The 17,532-nt window shown below is 36.2% G+C and overlaps 1 protein-coding gene across 4 annotated transcripts in view; it reads left to right on the forward strand.

The window, feature by feature from the left end:
- Nucleotides 1-17,532, forward strand: part of sh3glb2a (SH3-domain GRB2-like endophilin B2a) — a 46,727-nt gene that overhangs the window by 8,561 nt on the left and 20,634 nt on the right. For 2 of the 4 annotated variants that reach the window (XM_038294117.1, XM_038294119.1), the window contains 4 exons: nt 4,365-4,493; nt 6,761-6,894; nt 9,487-9,579; nt 9,688-9,699. In XM_038294117.1, coding sequence (XP_038150045.1) covers nt 4,365-4,493; nt 6,761-6,894; nt 9,487-9,579; nt 9,688-9,699 — 368 coding nt within the window. The remainder of the gene's footprint in view (nt 1-4,364; nt 4,494-6,760; nt 6,895-9,486; nt 9,580-9,687; nt 9,700-17,532) is intronic. The other 2 variants (XM_038294118.1, XM_038294120.1) reach the window with 1 other exon arrangement.

Below are 17,532 nucleotides of genomic sequence, written 5' to 3' on the forward strand. Positions count from 1 at the left end.
ACTGGAAAAAAAAAAAGTTTACTGATTTTAAATATTTTATTTCAATTTAGTATTGGAAAAAAGTCAGAATATCTGACTTTTTTTTCAGAATTCTGACTTTTTCCTCAGAATTCTGACTTTTTTCTCAGAATTATGATTTTAATCTCCGAATTCTGACTTTAATCCCAGAATTCTGACTTTTTTCTCAGAATTTTGGATTTTAATTTAGATGGGCACCATGAATGTAGAGATGTGGGAGCCCTCAGCTTCACTGACAAAGATGTGAGTTGTTTGAGGTGGCCAGTGACGCATTGGTAGAAAATGACGGAATTAGGCAACTTTTTACGTGCCCGCGGGGTCCCCTCATTAATAGAGGAGCAGAAGGTCATTAAAACAAGAGAGCTAGTCTCTAAAACAGACATGGCTATGGCTAGATGCTAACATGTCTGTTATCTGTCAGAATTCTGAGAAAAAAGTCAAAATTCTGAGATTAAAGTCAGAATTCTGACTTTTTTTCCCACACTAAACTGAAATAAAATTTAAAAATCAGTTAACTTTTTTTTTTTTTTTTTTCAGTGGCCCTAATCCTCTTCCGTAAAATACTCATGAAATCAGGCGTGTTTTAGCGCATGTTTAATGCAGTTTAATTACTGCCTTTGTGAAGTTTAACAGTGCATATTTTACCATTAATTTTGGTTCAATGTGAAATTGCCTCTGGTAGAAATGTTTCCTTTATAACAACTCAGCTAAGCTGGTCATACTCTGGTCTCTACCTTCAACCTTCAGGTTGGAACATTTTGGAGAAAGTCGGCTTAGAATTAGCGGAAATTTGCATTCATCTCAGCATTATAAATGTCACTAATGCAGAATTCAATCCCCTCTATAGGTTTCATGTGTTGTTCATTAATACTGAACAACACATACTGGTTTTATGTGTTGTTCAATAATACTGTAACAGATTTTATATAACAGAAAACTTCATAGCTGCAGAATGTCTGGTTTTTAACCTGCGATAACTGTAGTTTTACAACAAGTCTGCATCTGGGAAACTGTTGTTTAAATTCATTAGAATTTGGACTGAAACAGTCAGTCGGATTAATTATGGTTAATCGATTACAGAAATGATAATCAACTAGTTTGGGGTCATCAAATCTTTACAGTACACAGATGCTGTCTGATGAACGAATAACCTACCAGTACTTAATGCAGCAATTTAGATTAAACTCTAAAAACACAAAATTTAAATGTTTATAACATAAAGTAAATATTTACATTTACGAATATTTTTTAAGTGTTTTGCTAGTTGCAGTTCAAATAAAAGGTGAAATAATTTATTTTTTTCTATAATTCAAGTGTTTGTTCATTAAGGACGGTTAATTTAATAAAAGTTTATCTTTTTGGACTAAAAATGATCTTTAGAATAATGGATAAATGAACTAATGGATAGGTTCATCCCTAATTACAGTTTCAGTTTAATGCAGAGTAACTTGATCAAGTGTCACTGATGAGAATCATAGAAATCGCGTCTCTTTAATAAGTCAGCTGAGCAAAACGCTCTGATCTATGTTTTATAGATCTGTCTAGGGCTGAAACAATTAATCGCATTAATCGTGATTAATCGATTATTGAAATAATCATAAACTCTCTAGTAAGCGATTAATCGTTAACTGGAGTATAGAGACTGTAAAACATGAGTTTAGCTGACAGAGCAACCCACTTAGAGCAGGAATTATGCCATGATCGTAAAAAAACTAAACATTTTGCATTTTAGATGGGGGGGAAAAAAATTCTGTCATTCTGCTTCATCCATTAATCCTCAAGTGTAAACGTTTTAGTTTCAACTGGTTTGATTTTGTAAATCTTACTTAAGGAAATGTTTGCTATCTGATTATTAATAGATTAATTGAAAAAATAATTGACAGATTAAGAAATTTGCAAACTAATCGTTAGTTGCATCCCTAGATCTGTCAGTTATAGGTTTCTTTAAATTAGCAGTATTGATTTAACTTTTTATAATGAATGTGACTAATCTGGATCAGAGTGGGGTTGTCACGATACTAAACTTTTCAACTTGATACCGATACTAAGGAAAATATTCGATACTCGATAACATTTTCGATACCACAAGGATAAAACAAAGACTCCAATATTCTACAGAAATATTTTCATTATTAAATAAAATACAATAAATAAATACAATAAAGTTTATATGCTGTGCACAATATTAAGCAAGCTTGATAAAAAACTTATAAAATTAAGTGTTCCTTCCTTGGCTATGCTTTGCACACCTAACGACACTAGCCAAACCGGTTAAGAAACAAAAATAATTCTCAGCAGCTGCACCTGTTACAGGTAAAAGTCTGAAACTGAAAAGTGCACAGAATTATTCAATCACACAGTGTTCTGAAAGTGCATTTTCCACTATTCTGCACTTTAGATGAATGACTGTTTAGGTGCCACTGGTGGTAGCACTGTATCGATACTTTTAAAAACGAGTATTATATCCGGATACAACATTTCAGTATAGATACTTTTTTGAGTTTTGATACTTTTGACAACCCTAGATCAGAGACAGGTCAGTGGATTTAGTTTTCACAGTTTTCTGTCCAGTCGTGGAGCCGCTTCTGTTCACGTCTCAGCAGGTTTGCTCTCACTATCAGTGCAGGATTAGTTGTTGTTGTTCCACTGAAGCAGAACTGAGGAGAATTGACTCTTTTAGCATGAATGATGCAGTTTACATAAACATCGCATGACGGCTGTAGAGCTCTGGTCAGACACTGACTTTCAGTCTTTTTGGTCAGTCCAGCTTCCAGCTCGTTATCAAAGACTCGTACTGACCCTGCTGCACAAGCAGGGCCTAAATATGAAAAGATGTGGTTGGTGATACAGTATGTTGTGACCACTGTGTGGTTCATTAAAGTGCCTCAGCCAGAGAGTGTGGAGGAAGATGAGGGTGATGGCAATGAGGCCTTCCAACCTGATAAGAAACAGACTCCTTTCCTGTATGAAAAAATGTGTATGTATAAAATGTATAAAAGTATATTCTACATCTGTATTGTTGTGTTCAGGATTATTTTTAATTGATGATTCTATCTAATTGGATATTCATTTAACCAGCTTGTCATCTAAAAAGGCCTGAGAATCATTCAGAATGACTGAACCTAATTGAATCATTTTGATTAAAGTCAAAAGTGTTGCAACTTTATTTTGACAGTGTGGTTTCTTTAAGTATAAAAACTACAAAACAACCCAAGGCTTCTGAATGCCTAATTGATTCATTTAGAAATCTTATTCATCATTCTCTTCGCTACTAGGGGGCGGAGCGTCCTCTGGAGCGTAAGGCAAAGAGGCCGTTCTATTGGTCTGCTGGTTGTTAGAGTTTTTTTAATTGGTCAAGAATGAGCATTTGTATTGAGCTTGAAGTGTAGAGAATGGGGTCGGTAAAATATGTTTTGGAAAGATTGCTGTCTAAATAAAGAAAAATCAATAAAATTACATTTGGAAATATTTAATCTGTAAAGTTGAAAATATGAAAGTTAAAAAGGGAAATAATTGGAAAAAAAAAGAGAAACGGAAAATTTGCTCTCACAAACTTTTTTAAATACGAAATTTATTCAAGTTCAATTTATTGATGGGATTTTTTTTCAAATTTCCATAAAAAAATTTTTTTTCTTTTTCTGCAATAATATTGTAATAAATACACAACATGGTCTCCTGGCCTTACAGCTAAACAGACTGCCTTAATTACCATAAGCTGAGGCTGAGCAATATGTCCTAATGTATTAAATTAATATATTTTCCAAACCTGGTTGATTTGATAACATTTCAATGTCAATATAAACAAAATAAAAGTCTCAGAAAGACCTTATAAATGAATCCTGTTATTAAAATTCTCATAATAAAACATTTTTAAATAATATTGGCTTTAAAAAAAAATGTATAAAACCAGATAAAACCTGGATCTGTGACAAAAGCTGGATTGTAATGAAATATTGCATATTTCCTATGGTATTGTGGGATATATTTTATTATTTCCACCCCATTTTGTGTCATGTCTAGAACTGTAAATACTCCATTATTTGAACTGACAGGAAAATAAACACTTAAGTTATTAAAAAAAATCAACTTGCTGACCAGAATAATTTCTTTATCCCAGTTACTGTTTCTTTCCATTGCTTATTCTCTCTTCCACTCTCTGTGGTTTTTACATGTTGGTTTTTATGAGGATTGGGAACGACAGGCACTAAACTGCCCCGGTATTTCATTTGTGAAGACTAGCAGAGCTTGAAGCTCTGAATAACTGACACTAAGGGTCGCTAATCAAAGCAGCTAATCTGTGTATTTTATTAATGTCTCATAAATTAAACGTGTTTGTTCCTCTGCAGGTGCCAGAATTGAGGAGTTTCTCTATGAAAAACTGGACATGAAGGCTCCCTCTAGAGTTACAAACGCTGAGCTGCTGGGTCAGTATATGGAAGAGGCAGCAAAGGAATTTGGTCCTGGGACACCATATGGTGAGTGGATGAGCACCAAACAGGCGTGACATTTAGATAGCATCTCACTCCAAGTCATTTTCAGACTGTGATCCTCAGATGCTAAAGTTTTACTGCAGGTTTTAGAGGCGCTTAGACACTCTTCACTCTCTGTCAGTCCTGGACCGGTTGGCTTAGACTTTAAAATCTGTGGCTTAAGGGGAAAATTTTTTTTTTTTGAGGTTGTTAGTAGCATCATGTAAGTGGTGGCTGAGTGGTTAGAAGAAGCAGCCTGCGCCTGGAGAAGGCTGCAAGTTTCCTGGTTTGACTCCCAGTCTTAGACCCTCAGCACCAGAAAGCTCCCACAGGGATGGGTCCAATACACTAAACCAACTCTAGTTTGGCATGGATCGGTTTTTCAAGGGTAGTGTAAATGGGGTATAGGAAGCTGGTGCCACAAACTGGCTCTAGGATCTTTTCAGCATAAGAAGTTGTTTTTTCTCTCAGTTTTCATGCAGTTAATGCAGCAAAACCTCTTGGTAGTAAGAAGACTTGGTGAGTGGAACCAGACAGGATGAAGCTGATCCATGCTGGCGCTCAGAGGAATCACCGTACTGCCTGTTCAACGCATGCTTTCACTCCTCATGTTGCTCTGTTTTCTAGCACAGGCTGCTTTCAGAGGTTTTTTCCTCTGTGTTTATCTGAGGATCAATACCTCTTTAAAGGAGGTCAGCTGCTTTATACTGCAGCATCAATAGGCCTGGCTTCTGTTCAGCTGTCACTGGGGAAATCTGTTGCTCCAAAATTCAATAGGAGAGTCTAATCTGTGCAGGAGTTGTGTAACCCTAGTGGTGCTTTGGTATCTCAGTTTCCTCATAAAAAGAAACGATTTGAGTTTCAGAACAGCTGAAGCTTTAATCGACCCCATGTTTCTTTTTTTCTGTTCCATTCATGTTTGAATGTAGAGTTTAGTATCTCTGTTTCTTTTTTACACAAAGCTGTCCAACTAGAAGGAGGTGGCTGCTTTTTTTTTTCTTGTTTTGCAAGGATATGCTCTGTAGGCTGTTTATCTTGGATTGGTGGGCTTTTTTATACCAGAGTAATGTGCTTAGAAATGCATATGAACTTGGCTAAAAGAAATCTTCTTTTTGTTTATTTTCCTTTATTTTCTTTGTACCTATGCATCTTGGCAGTAGTTTATTGTTGCACATCTGTAGAGAAAGTATAGTTGTGTTAGTTAGTTGTGGCCCTGAAAGACTTTCCAATCCCTGCGTCACTGATGGAGGAAGTCTGCTGGACTGGAGCAGCATCTCCATCTTTAGAAAAACGCAGAGAGATATCAAGGGAAAATTCTGCTAGTTGCAATCCTAAATGTTTTGTCCTTTGAGCCCAAATTCTGTCCTCATGTCCTCATAGATGTCTGCTCTTCATAGAATCTCATCGGTCAGATTGAGGCGGGACTTTTCGTACCTTTTCAGACTAATTAGTTTCAATCAATCCCACAGCGTGACGAGGCTGCCTACCAGTAGGAGGTGCCAGACTGATGTGGTTGCATCCAGTTTATTCAGTGAATAAACTATTAGATTAAAAATATCCCCTGTTTTTTTATTTATTTATTTAATCAGAAAAATTACTCCAAAATCTGTTGTTACTTGTTGGAAAATAAAACTGAATGAAGGAAAATTATTTCTATGTCCTGCTGCATTAGTAAAAAGCACATTCTTTACATTTAGTTTGATTTCTGGTGAAAAATTCAGTATGGACCATTAAACGCCTTATCAGTGTGTCCTGAATCATGATTTTTGTTTTTCTCTCCTTTTTCTTTGAGTCATTTCTTTCATTTCTTTCAGAAATACAGTTTTAATGCATAAGGAGTTGCTCCAGTACAGTGGCAGCACAAGTCCTTCCCCATAAGAACTCACTACTCTCACTTTGAGATTTTATACATTCACTGTTTTTCTTGTCAGAGAGACTAAAGTTTTGCCAAAAAAAATTATTTTGTCTTAAATATTTAATGGTTTTGTCTTGAGAAAAGGGGATTTTAAATCTACATTTTTATACCCAATTCCCTAGTTTATTTAAAATAGAGGGAACATCTTAACAACTGGTGATAAAACGACATTTGAACGAAATGAACGACATTTCTTTCTATTTTCACTCTGTGTGTACAAAATGACAATAAAGTCTAAGTCTAAGATAAAACCCGAAGCAGAAAAAAAATGAAATTAAATGGTAAATGAGCAGTTATGACGTTAACATCCTTTGAAAGACATGATCTAGGATGAGTGTTTGTGGTTTTGTCGTTGCAGGGAGCACTTTGATGAAGGTTGGGGACTGTGAGAGGAGATTAGGAGCAGTAGAGAGAGAGTTCATACACACCTCAGCCATCGGCTTTCTTACTCCTCTCAGGAACTTTCTGGAAGGAGACTGGCGAACGATTTCAGTGAGTGTGAAACATCAGGAACTATTTTCATCATGGCTGTTATTTTATTCCAGGAGTAAACCTGGAAAATCTTTAAGCATTAGCTTTATATTTCTACTAAACCTTAGAGGTAACCTGACTCCACCAGATGGATTTGCTCCGCATATCCATCTGGAAACCTTCCGTAGAAGTAATTTTGGGAAGAAGCGAAAATACTGGTTAGCTGATTGGCCTATGTTGCTGATAGACGGGCCAAATAAACCAATCAGATCAACGAAGCATATGACGTAACAGAGCGATGACGAAGAGGAGCCAATTGATAGACCAAACTCTTGTCGAAACCAGTCGGGAGAAGAGCAAAAACATCTTTTCCTCTGAGAAAAGCCTCCAGAGCAGTGTTTTGCTCTTCTTTCAGTGATGAAATACTCTGTAATTCCGATAAAACTTGCTCGATAGCCCCGCTAACGCTAGTTTCATCGGCTGAAGCCGCCATGTTCTTTAGACTGAACTGTGGCGCTTCTCGTTACGTCGCACCTCAACCCGCCTCAAAGCCAACGCTGATTGGACGTTCGTTTGGTGAACGGCTCCCAACGGACAGTCTCCAGACTGATTAGCTAGTGAAACCTTGAAAGCTCGCGAGATCAGGATGGTCTCACGAGGCTACCTTAGAGGTAGTTCCCCCGGTGAACTCAGAACCTTCCCCTTGTGGATTAGTTGAAAAAAATTCTGCAACAGGTTGTAGTTTTTTTTTTTACCCTTAATCGATTAAATCTTCTTTTAAAGAAAAAGTTCGGTCATTATTTATACTTAAAACTAATACGTTTGTGGTGATTTAATAAATTTAGCATTAATCAGTAAAAAAATAAAAACAATAATTTTTGTCACAATTACTGAGTCTGGGAGCAGCAATTTTTGTCCAAATAAAGTAACACCTCACTCCGGAAATCTTCCCACAGTGGCGTCACGGTGCGGTGGGCCTAGCGCCATTTTCCATTCGCCATTCTTACAAAAAAAATCAATGGGAACTACTAGACACATCTGCAATCAACAACAATTATTTTAGATTTCCAGAGGACTTCCCTTTTGAAATTCACCAGAGCTATAGTGAAACTGACAATGCCCACGTGCATGACAGCTGGATCAGGGGGTGACGTTAAGGATTTTTCACATTTCATTTGTCCAGAAACAATTTTTACTTGCCCAGTATAATGTTTGATATATATAGTTCCTAATATTAATTTTTGTAAATATATATATATAAATGAAACATGTTTGTTTTTTAAATGTTTTTTATAATTCAGTAAGTTTCCAGGTTCCTGGTGTGTATCTGCATGCGTCAGATAATGAACTCAAGCCTACATTACCGTGTTAACATGCTTTTCAATCCTTCCTGCACATTCTTTTCAAACTAAACTTTGCTTTAAACTGTTGTGTGCTTGGAAAAATATAAATTGTTATGTTGATAAAAATCTAAAAAAAACTTGACAGATTAAAAACTTACACTACTACTACTCACCAATCTAACATGTTTAGCTCTATAACATTTAAATCCACCACTCCAATGTCTAAGAGAAAAAAATGTAAAGAACATTTTTTAATGTATGACCTGCATCACTGTACAGAAGACGCCATATGATAGGAATATTTACACTGTGCGCATACAGTTATTATTATTATTTTCCTAATCCCTGACTGATCTTTTTTAATCTAGCGTGTATTATAGTATAGATTAAATTCATCATCCAGCTGCTGCTCTGCAGATTTCTCTCCCCAAGAGTTGAATCACGCAGTCTAGCCGAAAATCACGCGGCTTTTTCAAATCACGCCAGAATGGGTACAAAACAACAAAAATGGCGCCGGCAACCCCTTGTGGGTTGTTTTCAGCGAATGTTGGTGATTTTAAAGTAGTTTTGAGTGATAAATAATTTTTTTTGCCGATCATTGCACTTGCCCGGCGGGCAAATACAATGAAATTTGTACTCTCCCGACAATAAAAACTACTTGCCACGGGCGATCGGGCGATGGTTAACATCGAGCCCTGTGGATGTTGAAATACATCGGGTAAAAATGAAAAAGAAAAGAGTTATTTCACCTTTCCGATTCCTGATCCTCCATGGACGGGTTCATCGTTGGATTGCTGACTTGAAGAGGGAGGATTTGCCATCGAACTTCTGGCCAGAGAAAAAACCCGTAATATGTAGCCAACATATGGAAGAAGAATGTTTTCAAGATGACTTGGATAATAGCGCGTTGTGACAAACACCAGATACAGCACTGGGACTTGATCAACAGCCGATACCGCACCGTGACGTCACAAACCAGTAGGTGGCAGTAGTGTTCTTTGACAAACATGGATGCCTCCAGTAAAGAATATTTCAAATGAAAATTACTCTTAATTAAAATGTGGTTTAATTTGTATTATGTAATAATTTCATATTTAAAGTACTTTAAGAAGTTTGAATTCTGAATATGACCGGACTTTTCCTTTAACAGTTGTGTTTATTATTACCCAAGTTTATTTTTTTGGGTGATCTGCAAAATTGCAGTGAAGAAATAAAAGCTGAAGAATCTGAAAGGGTGTAAATATATTTGCGTTGCCATGTTTCTGTGCAGAGGGAGCGTCGTCTGCTGGAGAATCTTCGCCTGGACCTGGATGCCTGTAAAACACGCGTGAAGAGGGCGAAGGCGGCCGAGGCCAAGGCAGCGGTAAGCCTCGACTCGCTCGCTTTGGTCTTAACTCGTTTAAATGAAAGCTGTCTGTATTTTCCTGCTTTAAACTGTGACTAACTGTCTGCATACTGGCCGGCTTTGCAGTGCGAGGGGGCAGTAAGTATTAAAACTCCTTTGTGTGATGCACACCTTGAGGTGTTTTCTCAGTCTTGCTGATTTTGATGTGCAATGCCAGGTTTCTATTTGGGAACACAAAACAAATTTAAAGAGTCAAAGCGGTGGACTGAAAAAATATCTGCTACTTTACGTTTGAACCGTGAGCATTTTTCACACGTCAACCAGCAAATTCACAATGTTTGATAACCTCTGTTTTTTTATTTGCTTTTTATCTGTGAGCTTTCTTTTGTTTTTCATCATCATTTTTTTAACTACATTTTCAAGTTGGATTTGGTTTCATCATTAGGAAGTAAGAAAGGCATTTGTTTTAATGTACCTTTCTGCATAAAGGCAACATGACAGCACTGTAAAAACAATCTAGAAATAAGTAAAAATTACTGAAATTAAGTGTATTTACCCTTAATTTGAGTAGGTAAGTAAGAGGATTTGCCAATGGAATGAGTATTTTTACTCTTGAAATAAGATAATTAGATAAAATGCACTTGAAATAAGACAATGCAATTGTTTTTTCTTGTTCCATTGGCAAAGTGTCTCACTTACCTCCTCAATCCAAGAAAAAATGTATGTATTTTGAGAAAAAATGACTTATAAAGATTCACATTTTTTGCAGTGAGACAGTAACCTTTGAAACTGCTTCCTGCTCTTCTGAGTTAATTTTGAAGGGAATTTTGTTCCATTACAGTCGCAGCCAAAACCCCTTTTTGTGAATTTAAATTTTGGGGAAAAAATTATTCTGATAAGATAAAATTAGAAAAAAATAACATCTGAGAAAACAAAGTTACCATGAAGAGGTTTTTCTGTTTCATTTTGGTTAATAAAAAAAATATAAAATGTGTTTTTTGCTTGCTATAAAAATGGAATAAAATTCACTACATATTTTACTGATTTAAAGCACAGCGTCTGTCCCCTGCAGGGCACTCTAGCTCTTATTATAGGGAGGCAATGGAACCACATCATCTGCAAAAAGCAGATGAATCAACTGGTGTCCAAACCAGACCCGTTCTGGACATTTGCTGAACTGCAACAAATTCACGTCAAATAAAAATCGGGTTGAGCTTCAGTTTTTAAATGCAGAAAGTGAAATTTGTTGCCCTGTATTTGTGACATTATAATGACAATAAAAATGTCTCACATGGTACCAAAAAAAAAAAAAAAAAAGAATTAAGCCTTAATCAGATATGACAGAAATAAAGAAATAAAATTCTTAATTTTGTTCTTTGTAGCAGTTTACTTTCTTTTTAAAGAAGAAAATGATCTGCTGCAAAGTGATTTATGCTCCTGATGGAAATAGGTTTAAAATAATCTTTAAATTGTAATTCAACACTCTTTAGCAGCTCAGCAGATAGAAGAAGAAAACCAAATCTGGCAGAGAGAGCAAAAGATTAGGGTGATGGCAAGATTTTTCATTTATAAAATAATGTTAAATTAAAAGCTAAAATTTCCTTTTAAATTGAAGCACACAATGTGTTCATTTTATGCCTTAAATTCTGTTTCTGTATATTTTACTTCATTGTTTTTTTTTTTTTTACCTTTTCACTGGGAAAGCTGTTGGTTATTTTAAGATTATTTCCATTATTTTACTTTTCCACCTGGAAAAAATGTATTTATTTTTGCTAGGTTGTCACTAGGTGGCAGTAGAGGATTGTTTATTGATATCAAATCTTTTTTTTCTGTGTAACCAGAAATTAGCTAAAAAGACCAATGAGTCTCATTGTCTTTGAAATCTCACCAAAGATGGTTTCAACATTAGGTCAGAGACATCCATCTTTGAAGGATGTGATTTCAAAATATCTTGAATATGAATGAATCATTTAACTAAAAATAAAATAAACATTTGGATTTTAAAAGTATCTTTTCTCATCGTTTTACAGATAAACTCCAACGGCTAAACTATGAAACCACTTGTAGAAGCTCATCTGCACGAATACATAAATCTATGGAGCGAAAAGTTAAGAGCACATAAAAAAAAAAACCTGTTAAAATGATTCATTGTGATTCTCAGTGATTTAAATAATCATCAACGTAATTGAGTCGTTAGTGAAAGTAAAGTCACACAGACTCTAAAGCTTCATTTGATAAAAACATGACCTACTTAAGATAAAAAATACAGATAAAAACTAAAACATTTTAAATTGTTTATTCAATAAAAAAAAAAAAAATTAGGGCTGAAACGATTAATCGGATTAATCGATTATTGAATTACTTGTTACCTAATTTAGCAATCAATCAGTCGCCAACTGGCGTATAGAGACTGTAATTCATGCCTTTAGCTGACAGAGAAACTCGTATTGAGCAGTAATTGTACCAAAAATTGTAAAAATATATATAAATATTTTACATAAAAAACCCATTTTCGTCTGTCAATTTATACAAAAAAAAAACATTTTCGTCCGTCAATCTGCTCTATCCAGAACTGCTCAATTGGAAAAGTTTTAGTTTGCCCTGGTTTAATTCTGTAAAAAAAAAAAATCTTAATTAAGGAACATTTCTTCTAAAATTTTTTGATCAAATAATAGAAAAAACTATCAACAGATTAATCGATAAGCAAAATAATTAGTAAATAGTTAGTTGCAGCCCTAAATAAAATGCATATGAACACATGTCCTTTACACATTTTCCAATTTTCAAGTAATTTATTAATAATTTTCATAAGGTGCAGCCTTGCTGCACCTTATGGAAATTATTAACACTTTTAATAAAATCAGCCTCTTCCTCTGCTTAAGGCAGAAACATTATTCCCAGTCAACTGTGTCAGATATTTCAAGAATGTCTGTCATGTAAAGTAAACCATTGACTAAAACAGGAATGTCTTTAATCTGTAAGGGGGAGGCTGTAGGTGTGTTGCCGCGTTTACACCAGACACGTCTACATCATCCAAATTTACAGATAAACAACCTCATCTTGAACGTAGCACGTGGGAGACAGACAGGAGTCGATATGACATACTTTTTCCTGAAACACGTCTACAACAACAGAGCATACCTGCATAGCATCAGGCATCAGGCATACGCTGTGAGAAACTTGACCTCCAAACAGGGGCGGATCTAGAAAAATATTTATGGGGTGGCGAGAGGGGGGCAGGGATTTTTGAGGGGTGGCAACATATGGCATTTGATTACACTGAATTTAATCACAGTTATCACAGTTTAGTGAGAATAGTATGTCAGTAAGTTTTTCATGTGAAACGGTTCATATTAGTAATACATCGTACAATGTGATCTGACCTAATAGGAGATAGAAGAATGATTACACTACTTCTAGAGGGGCATTATCACAGGAAAGGTATTAAGGTAAGACACAGGTGCTGAGTCGCAGATGTGTGAGATTGACTGTCAGAGAGGCAGCTTTGCAGCATTTACACAAGAAGAAACTATAGAAAGAAAAACTTTCCTATCAGAGATCTATGGACTGAGCTGTACTAAAGTGAGCATAACTACACAGTAGAAATAAATGGGTCAAGGCACCAAACAAGGAACCAGACATCTATGTAATGTTTACTCTGAACACACATTTACCCCATTTGTTCCTCAGTAACTTGACATGCAGCAGTTAAGGCAACATGAAAGGGACATTTCATGCATGTAAATATGCTGTAGATAGAGCTGCTGTATCAACAAATCAACAAAAAGGCAGGTACTGTATGTTACAACAAAATCTCCACAAATCTGAAAAGAAGCAACATAAAAATACATTTTGCTTCCAGTCTGAAAAAGTGCAAAACATTTTGTGAGTAGTTTCATACAGGTCATTTCTGGATAGTTTCATACTATATATACAAAAAAAAAGAAACAACAACACTGCTTCATATTAAGCAGCATTTAAACCAGTATCACATTTTTAACTTTACTTTTAACACTTTTGATTTTATTAAAGGAAATATCAGATTTTCTCAGGTGCCAAAACAAAATGTAACTGCTCTGTAAAGGCTCACCAGAGAGCATAACATAAAGTTACCATGACTATAACAGCTGAATGCGGTGATTTCCATGTTGCTCAGCAAAACGCCTCACAAATGTATTTAGATCCAATGCCTTTCTGCGTTTTGATTCAATGCTGAGTACAACCAAACTTGATAGTCTATTTTCTGTCATAGTTTACCGCAAATATGTCTTTATGAGCCTGAGACGTCAGGCCTAACTAACATCATAGTTAGAGAAATAACGTTCTGCAACCTGATTTTTATCATCTCAAAATCAGCATTGCAGCTATGCTAGCAACATTGAGCTTTCATTATGATTTAATTTCTCGATAGATAGTTAATCAGTTTTCACCTTTTTCATCCCGTGTCTCCTCTCCCCATAGCCCCTGGCTCCCTCGCTTTGCCCCATTCGGTTTTCAAAACTAATCAGTCTCAGTCGTTCTCGTGTCATCTCATGCTGCATTCACTGCAGTCCGACATTGGAAATTAGCGGTCGTAATGATCAAATTATCCATAATTTATTAGCCTCGCCACCCCTACCGCCGACTGGGGTGGCAGCAGGGGTGGCAAGGCTGTCCTTTAGGGTGGCATTTGCCACCCTATGCCACCCCAGTAGATCCGCCTATGCCTCCAGAGGTGCCTAGTACTCCAACCCTCCAGACAGCAGATCGGCACCAATGTAGCTGTAGAGCTTAAATAGGTAGAAGCTCTCTGGTTGGCGGGAAATGTTCCAAAGAAAGAAATTATCTTTAAGGAATGGTTATAAAGGACAAAGGGTCTGCAGGCTGCCGCTCCAGTCCTTCCAGGGTTGAATTTTATCACTTTGATTCACAATGATAAAGAACAAGCTGATGGTTTGAAGTCAAAATAAAATGCAGCTTTTGGTGATTTTTATGTTTTATTTCACGGAGGGAAAAAAATGCATAGAATTTCACAACAGAATGACACCAAGAAAACCAGTAACATTTATTTTAAATCTTACTCTTGTTATTAAGTAGATTACTTTTTTTTAACTTTACAAAAAACAATATTAACATTCTTTAATTAAAAAGAAAATATCTAGTCGTACATTTGAAAAATGTCTTTTTTTTTTCATTTTTAATGTCTGAGATTAAATTTGCTTTAATTCCCCACACTGGCGTAACTTTCTGAAGGACATGTCCCCACCAGCTTTGGGCATGGAGGAGACAGTCTCCACCAATAGTTTATGCTTTTTTCCCCTTTCTGCTGATTCACTTCAGCCAACAGTAACTGGGTTTGGGTGCAGCATGTTTAGAGCGTTTTCAGTCTGTGTTTTTTCCTCTCTCCCCCGCTGCTCTCCAGTCCCACCTCTTGGTCAAATATTATCGGACCTGTTGCTTTGGGATATAATATTATTTTGGGAAACTATTCTCTGCGTACAAAGTAGCTACGAAGAGGAGAAGCCGTTTTAACATAAATTCGCAGCAGCACTCAGTGAATTTTAACTGGCAGCTACTCAGACATATGTTTAAGTAAAAGTTAGGAGACGGTTTGGTGAAAAAAATCAGAGATGCCACCGAAAAAATCAGTTTGTTACACATACAGAGCTTTTTCAGCTAAAAATGGCAACAGATTATACATTTATATGAGTTAAAAAAGCTGGGCTTCTCAGAGGACCATTAATTAGAGTTACAGATTAAAACTAACACATATCTGTTGTTTTCTGATTGAACAGAGAATCAGACTGCAGAGCTTCTAGAGATCCTGAAAATGATTTTCTCTGACATCATTATATTGGCAGACAGGTTCATAAATCTGTTTTTAAGCAGAGCACAGAGAGAATAAGGGAGAGCTGCAAGCTTAAAGGTGAAACATTTATTGGGATATGAAACACGCAATAAAATATGTATCCAAGTTTACAAGAAAAAATATGCAATGGTATAATAAAATTCAACATATCTTTTTTTCTTTTGTAGTTCAGCAAGAAATAGCTGTGCAGCAACCAAGAGACAGTCAGACTAACAGGACACAGACTTAAAATTAAAGTATAAGAAACCTAGAAGAATTAAAGCACAAATAATAAAAATCAGTGTATAAATGATTTTTTTAAAGGTTCAATATATATAGACTTTGGCTGTTAATGACATATGGGACAAATTTCTAAATTAGATTTTGCTGCTTGTGAAGGAGGAGAATCACTGATGCAGCTTAAAGGGAAGCCATGCATGGATGGATGGATGGAAGTGAAGTTGTGTCCATTCTAGCGATGCAGGACATATTTCTATTGGATCGGCATCGGCTGTTATTCATCGTTTTTTATACATTAATGTTTTTGAGCCCTTTATAAACAATGCACTAAAGGCAGGCATCTGTCTATAACTATAAATACCACAAATGTATTGTGGTTCTCTTGTGTTCTCAACAATAGTAAAGCATTAAATAAATATATGTTAGAGCTCATTTTTTGAAAATACAAACCTTATTGAAAGCGTTCGGGTTGAGTAGCTGTAGGTCCATCGGCCACCGCCCTTAAAGCGCCCACACCAACTTTTACTGCAAAGTTACACCCTTGCTTCAGATACAGTTATTTGGACCAATTCCTCTCTTGAATAATGTTTTTCCCTCCTGCAGTCGCACAGGATGTTCGGAAGTGGTAGTCATAATAAATTATTTTTTTTCCCCCTTTTTTTTTCCCCGGCTGTGTAATGTGGAAGGAATGTTTTTATTAATGGCAAGATGCAGCTGCACATTCTTCATTTTATAATTTCAGTGGAACAAAAGTGCATTTGATATAGCAAATGGGTAGAAAAAATACGGAGAGATTTAAAGGAATAGTACACCCAAAACATGATTAGCCTTCAACGGCACATTTCTTCTTCTACGCTTGCATTATCGGCAGAGCAGACGCTGAATGTGCACTTTCATCTGGTTTGGTCTGCCGCGGTTTCCGTAGGCTCGTGAACTCGCAGGCGCGCGCTTTCAGGAAATCCTATACACTACTGTTTATGCTCTAAAAACATTCTAAATGACTTCGTTTCGAGTAAATTCTGGACGCTACCCACTCAGGACACTTGGAATACATTAGACGAGCAGTATGAAGGAATATTGACACGTTTTTTTGTGGACTTTTATTGACCTTTCTGCCTCGGGCGCCATAGACCTCCATTATTTGAATGTCAGCAGACAGCAAGAAGCCTCCCAGATCTCCAGATGCATTTGAAATTTAAAAAAAGGACTCCAGAGTGTTGTTCAGCATGGGGGTGAGTAGAAAATGAAGGCTAATCATGTTTTGGGTGTACTATTCCTTTAATTGGATATTTTTTTTCTTGGAAGAGAGCTCTAAAACACACAAAGATTCGCCAGTAACTTGATTGTCCTTGTGTCATTAAGCACCCAGGCTTCTTCATGAAGGCTTCTCTATATCTTTGGTAGTCTGGACGTATTTAATGAATCAATCCCATCTTCGATTTCACAGTCTGAACTATAGCTGCACAAGTTTTGGACCCGCAATATTTATCTTTGCACTTCTAGAAACTATTTAATGACCAAAATCCACAAGCTGTGGAGTCCTGCAGGGATTAACCTGATCTGCTTTCATGCAGCCTGGCTGCACTTTCACCCTCCTACTGCACAGGGTCACAGCAGGCTAACATAACCACCTTTGGCTGGGTTTGATTGGATAAAGGTCACGTCAACGATAAATTGTTAATCTGCAGTGGATATTGCTGCTTTATAAAAACTGTGTGAGATAGAAATAAATATTTTTACAGTTACTGATTTTATGTGGCTCCCAAACAGGAGGAGAAATTTTTACGATCCCAAAGAGAAACTTTTGCCCTTAGTAAAGCTTAATAAAACTAAATGAATGTAGTTAATGTTAAAGGACATTATGGTGGAGAAAATGGATCGAAAATAAAATCACTGCTGCTTTT

This window comes from Cyprinodon tularosa, unplaced genomic scaffold, assembly GCF_016077235.1.
Source record: "Cyprinodon tularosa strain WSP-4 unplaced genomic scaffold, ASM1607723v1 ctg334, whole genome shotgun sequence".
NCBI lineage: Eukaryota > Metazoa > Chordata > Actinopteri > Cyprinodontiformes > Cyprinodontidae > Cyprinodon > Cyprinodon tularosa.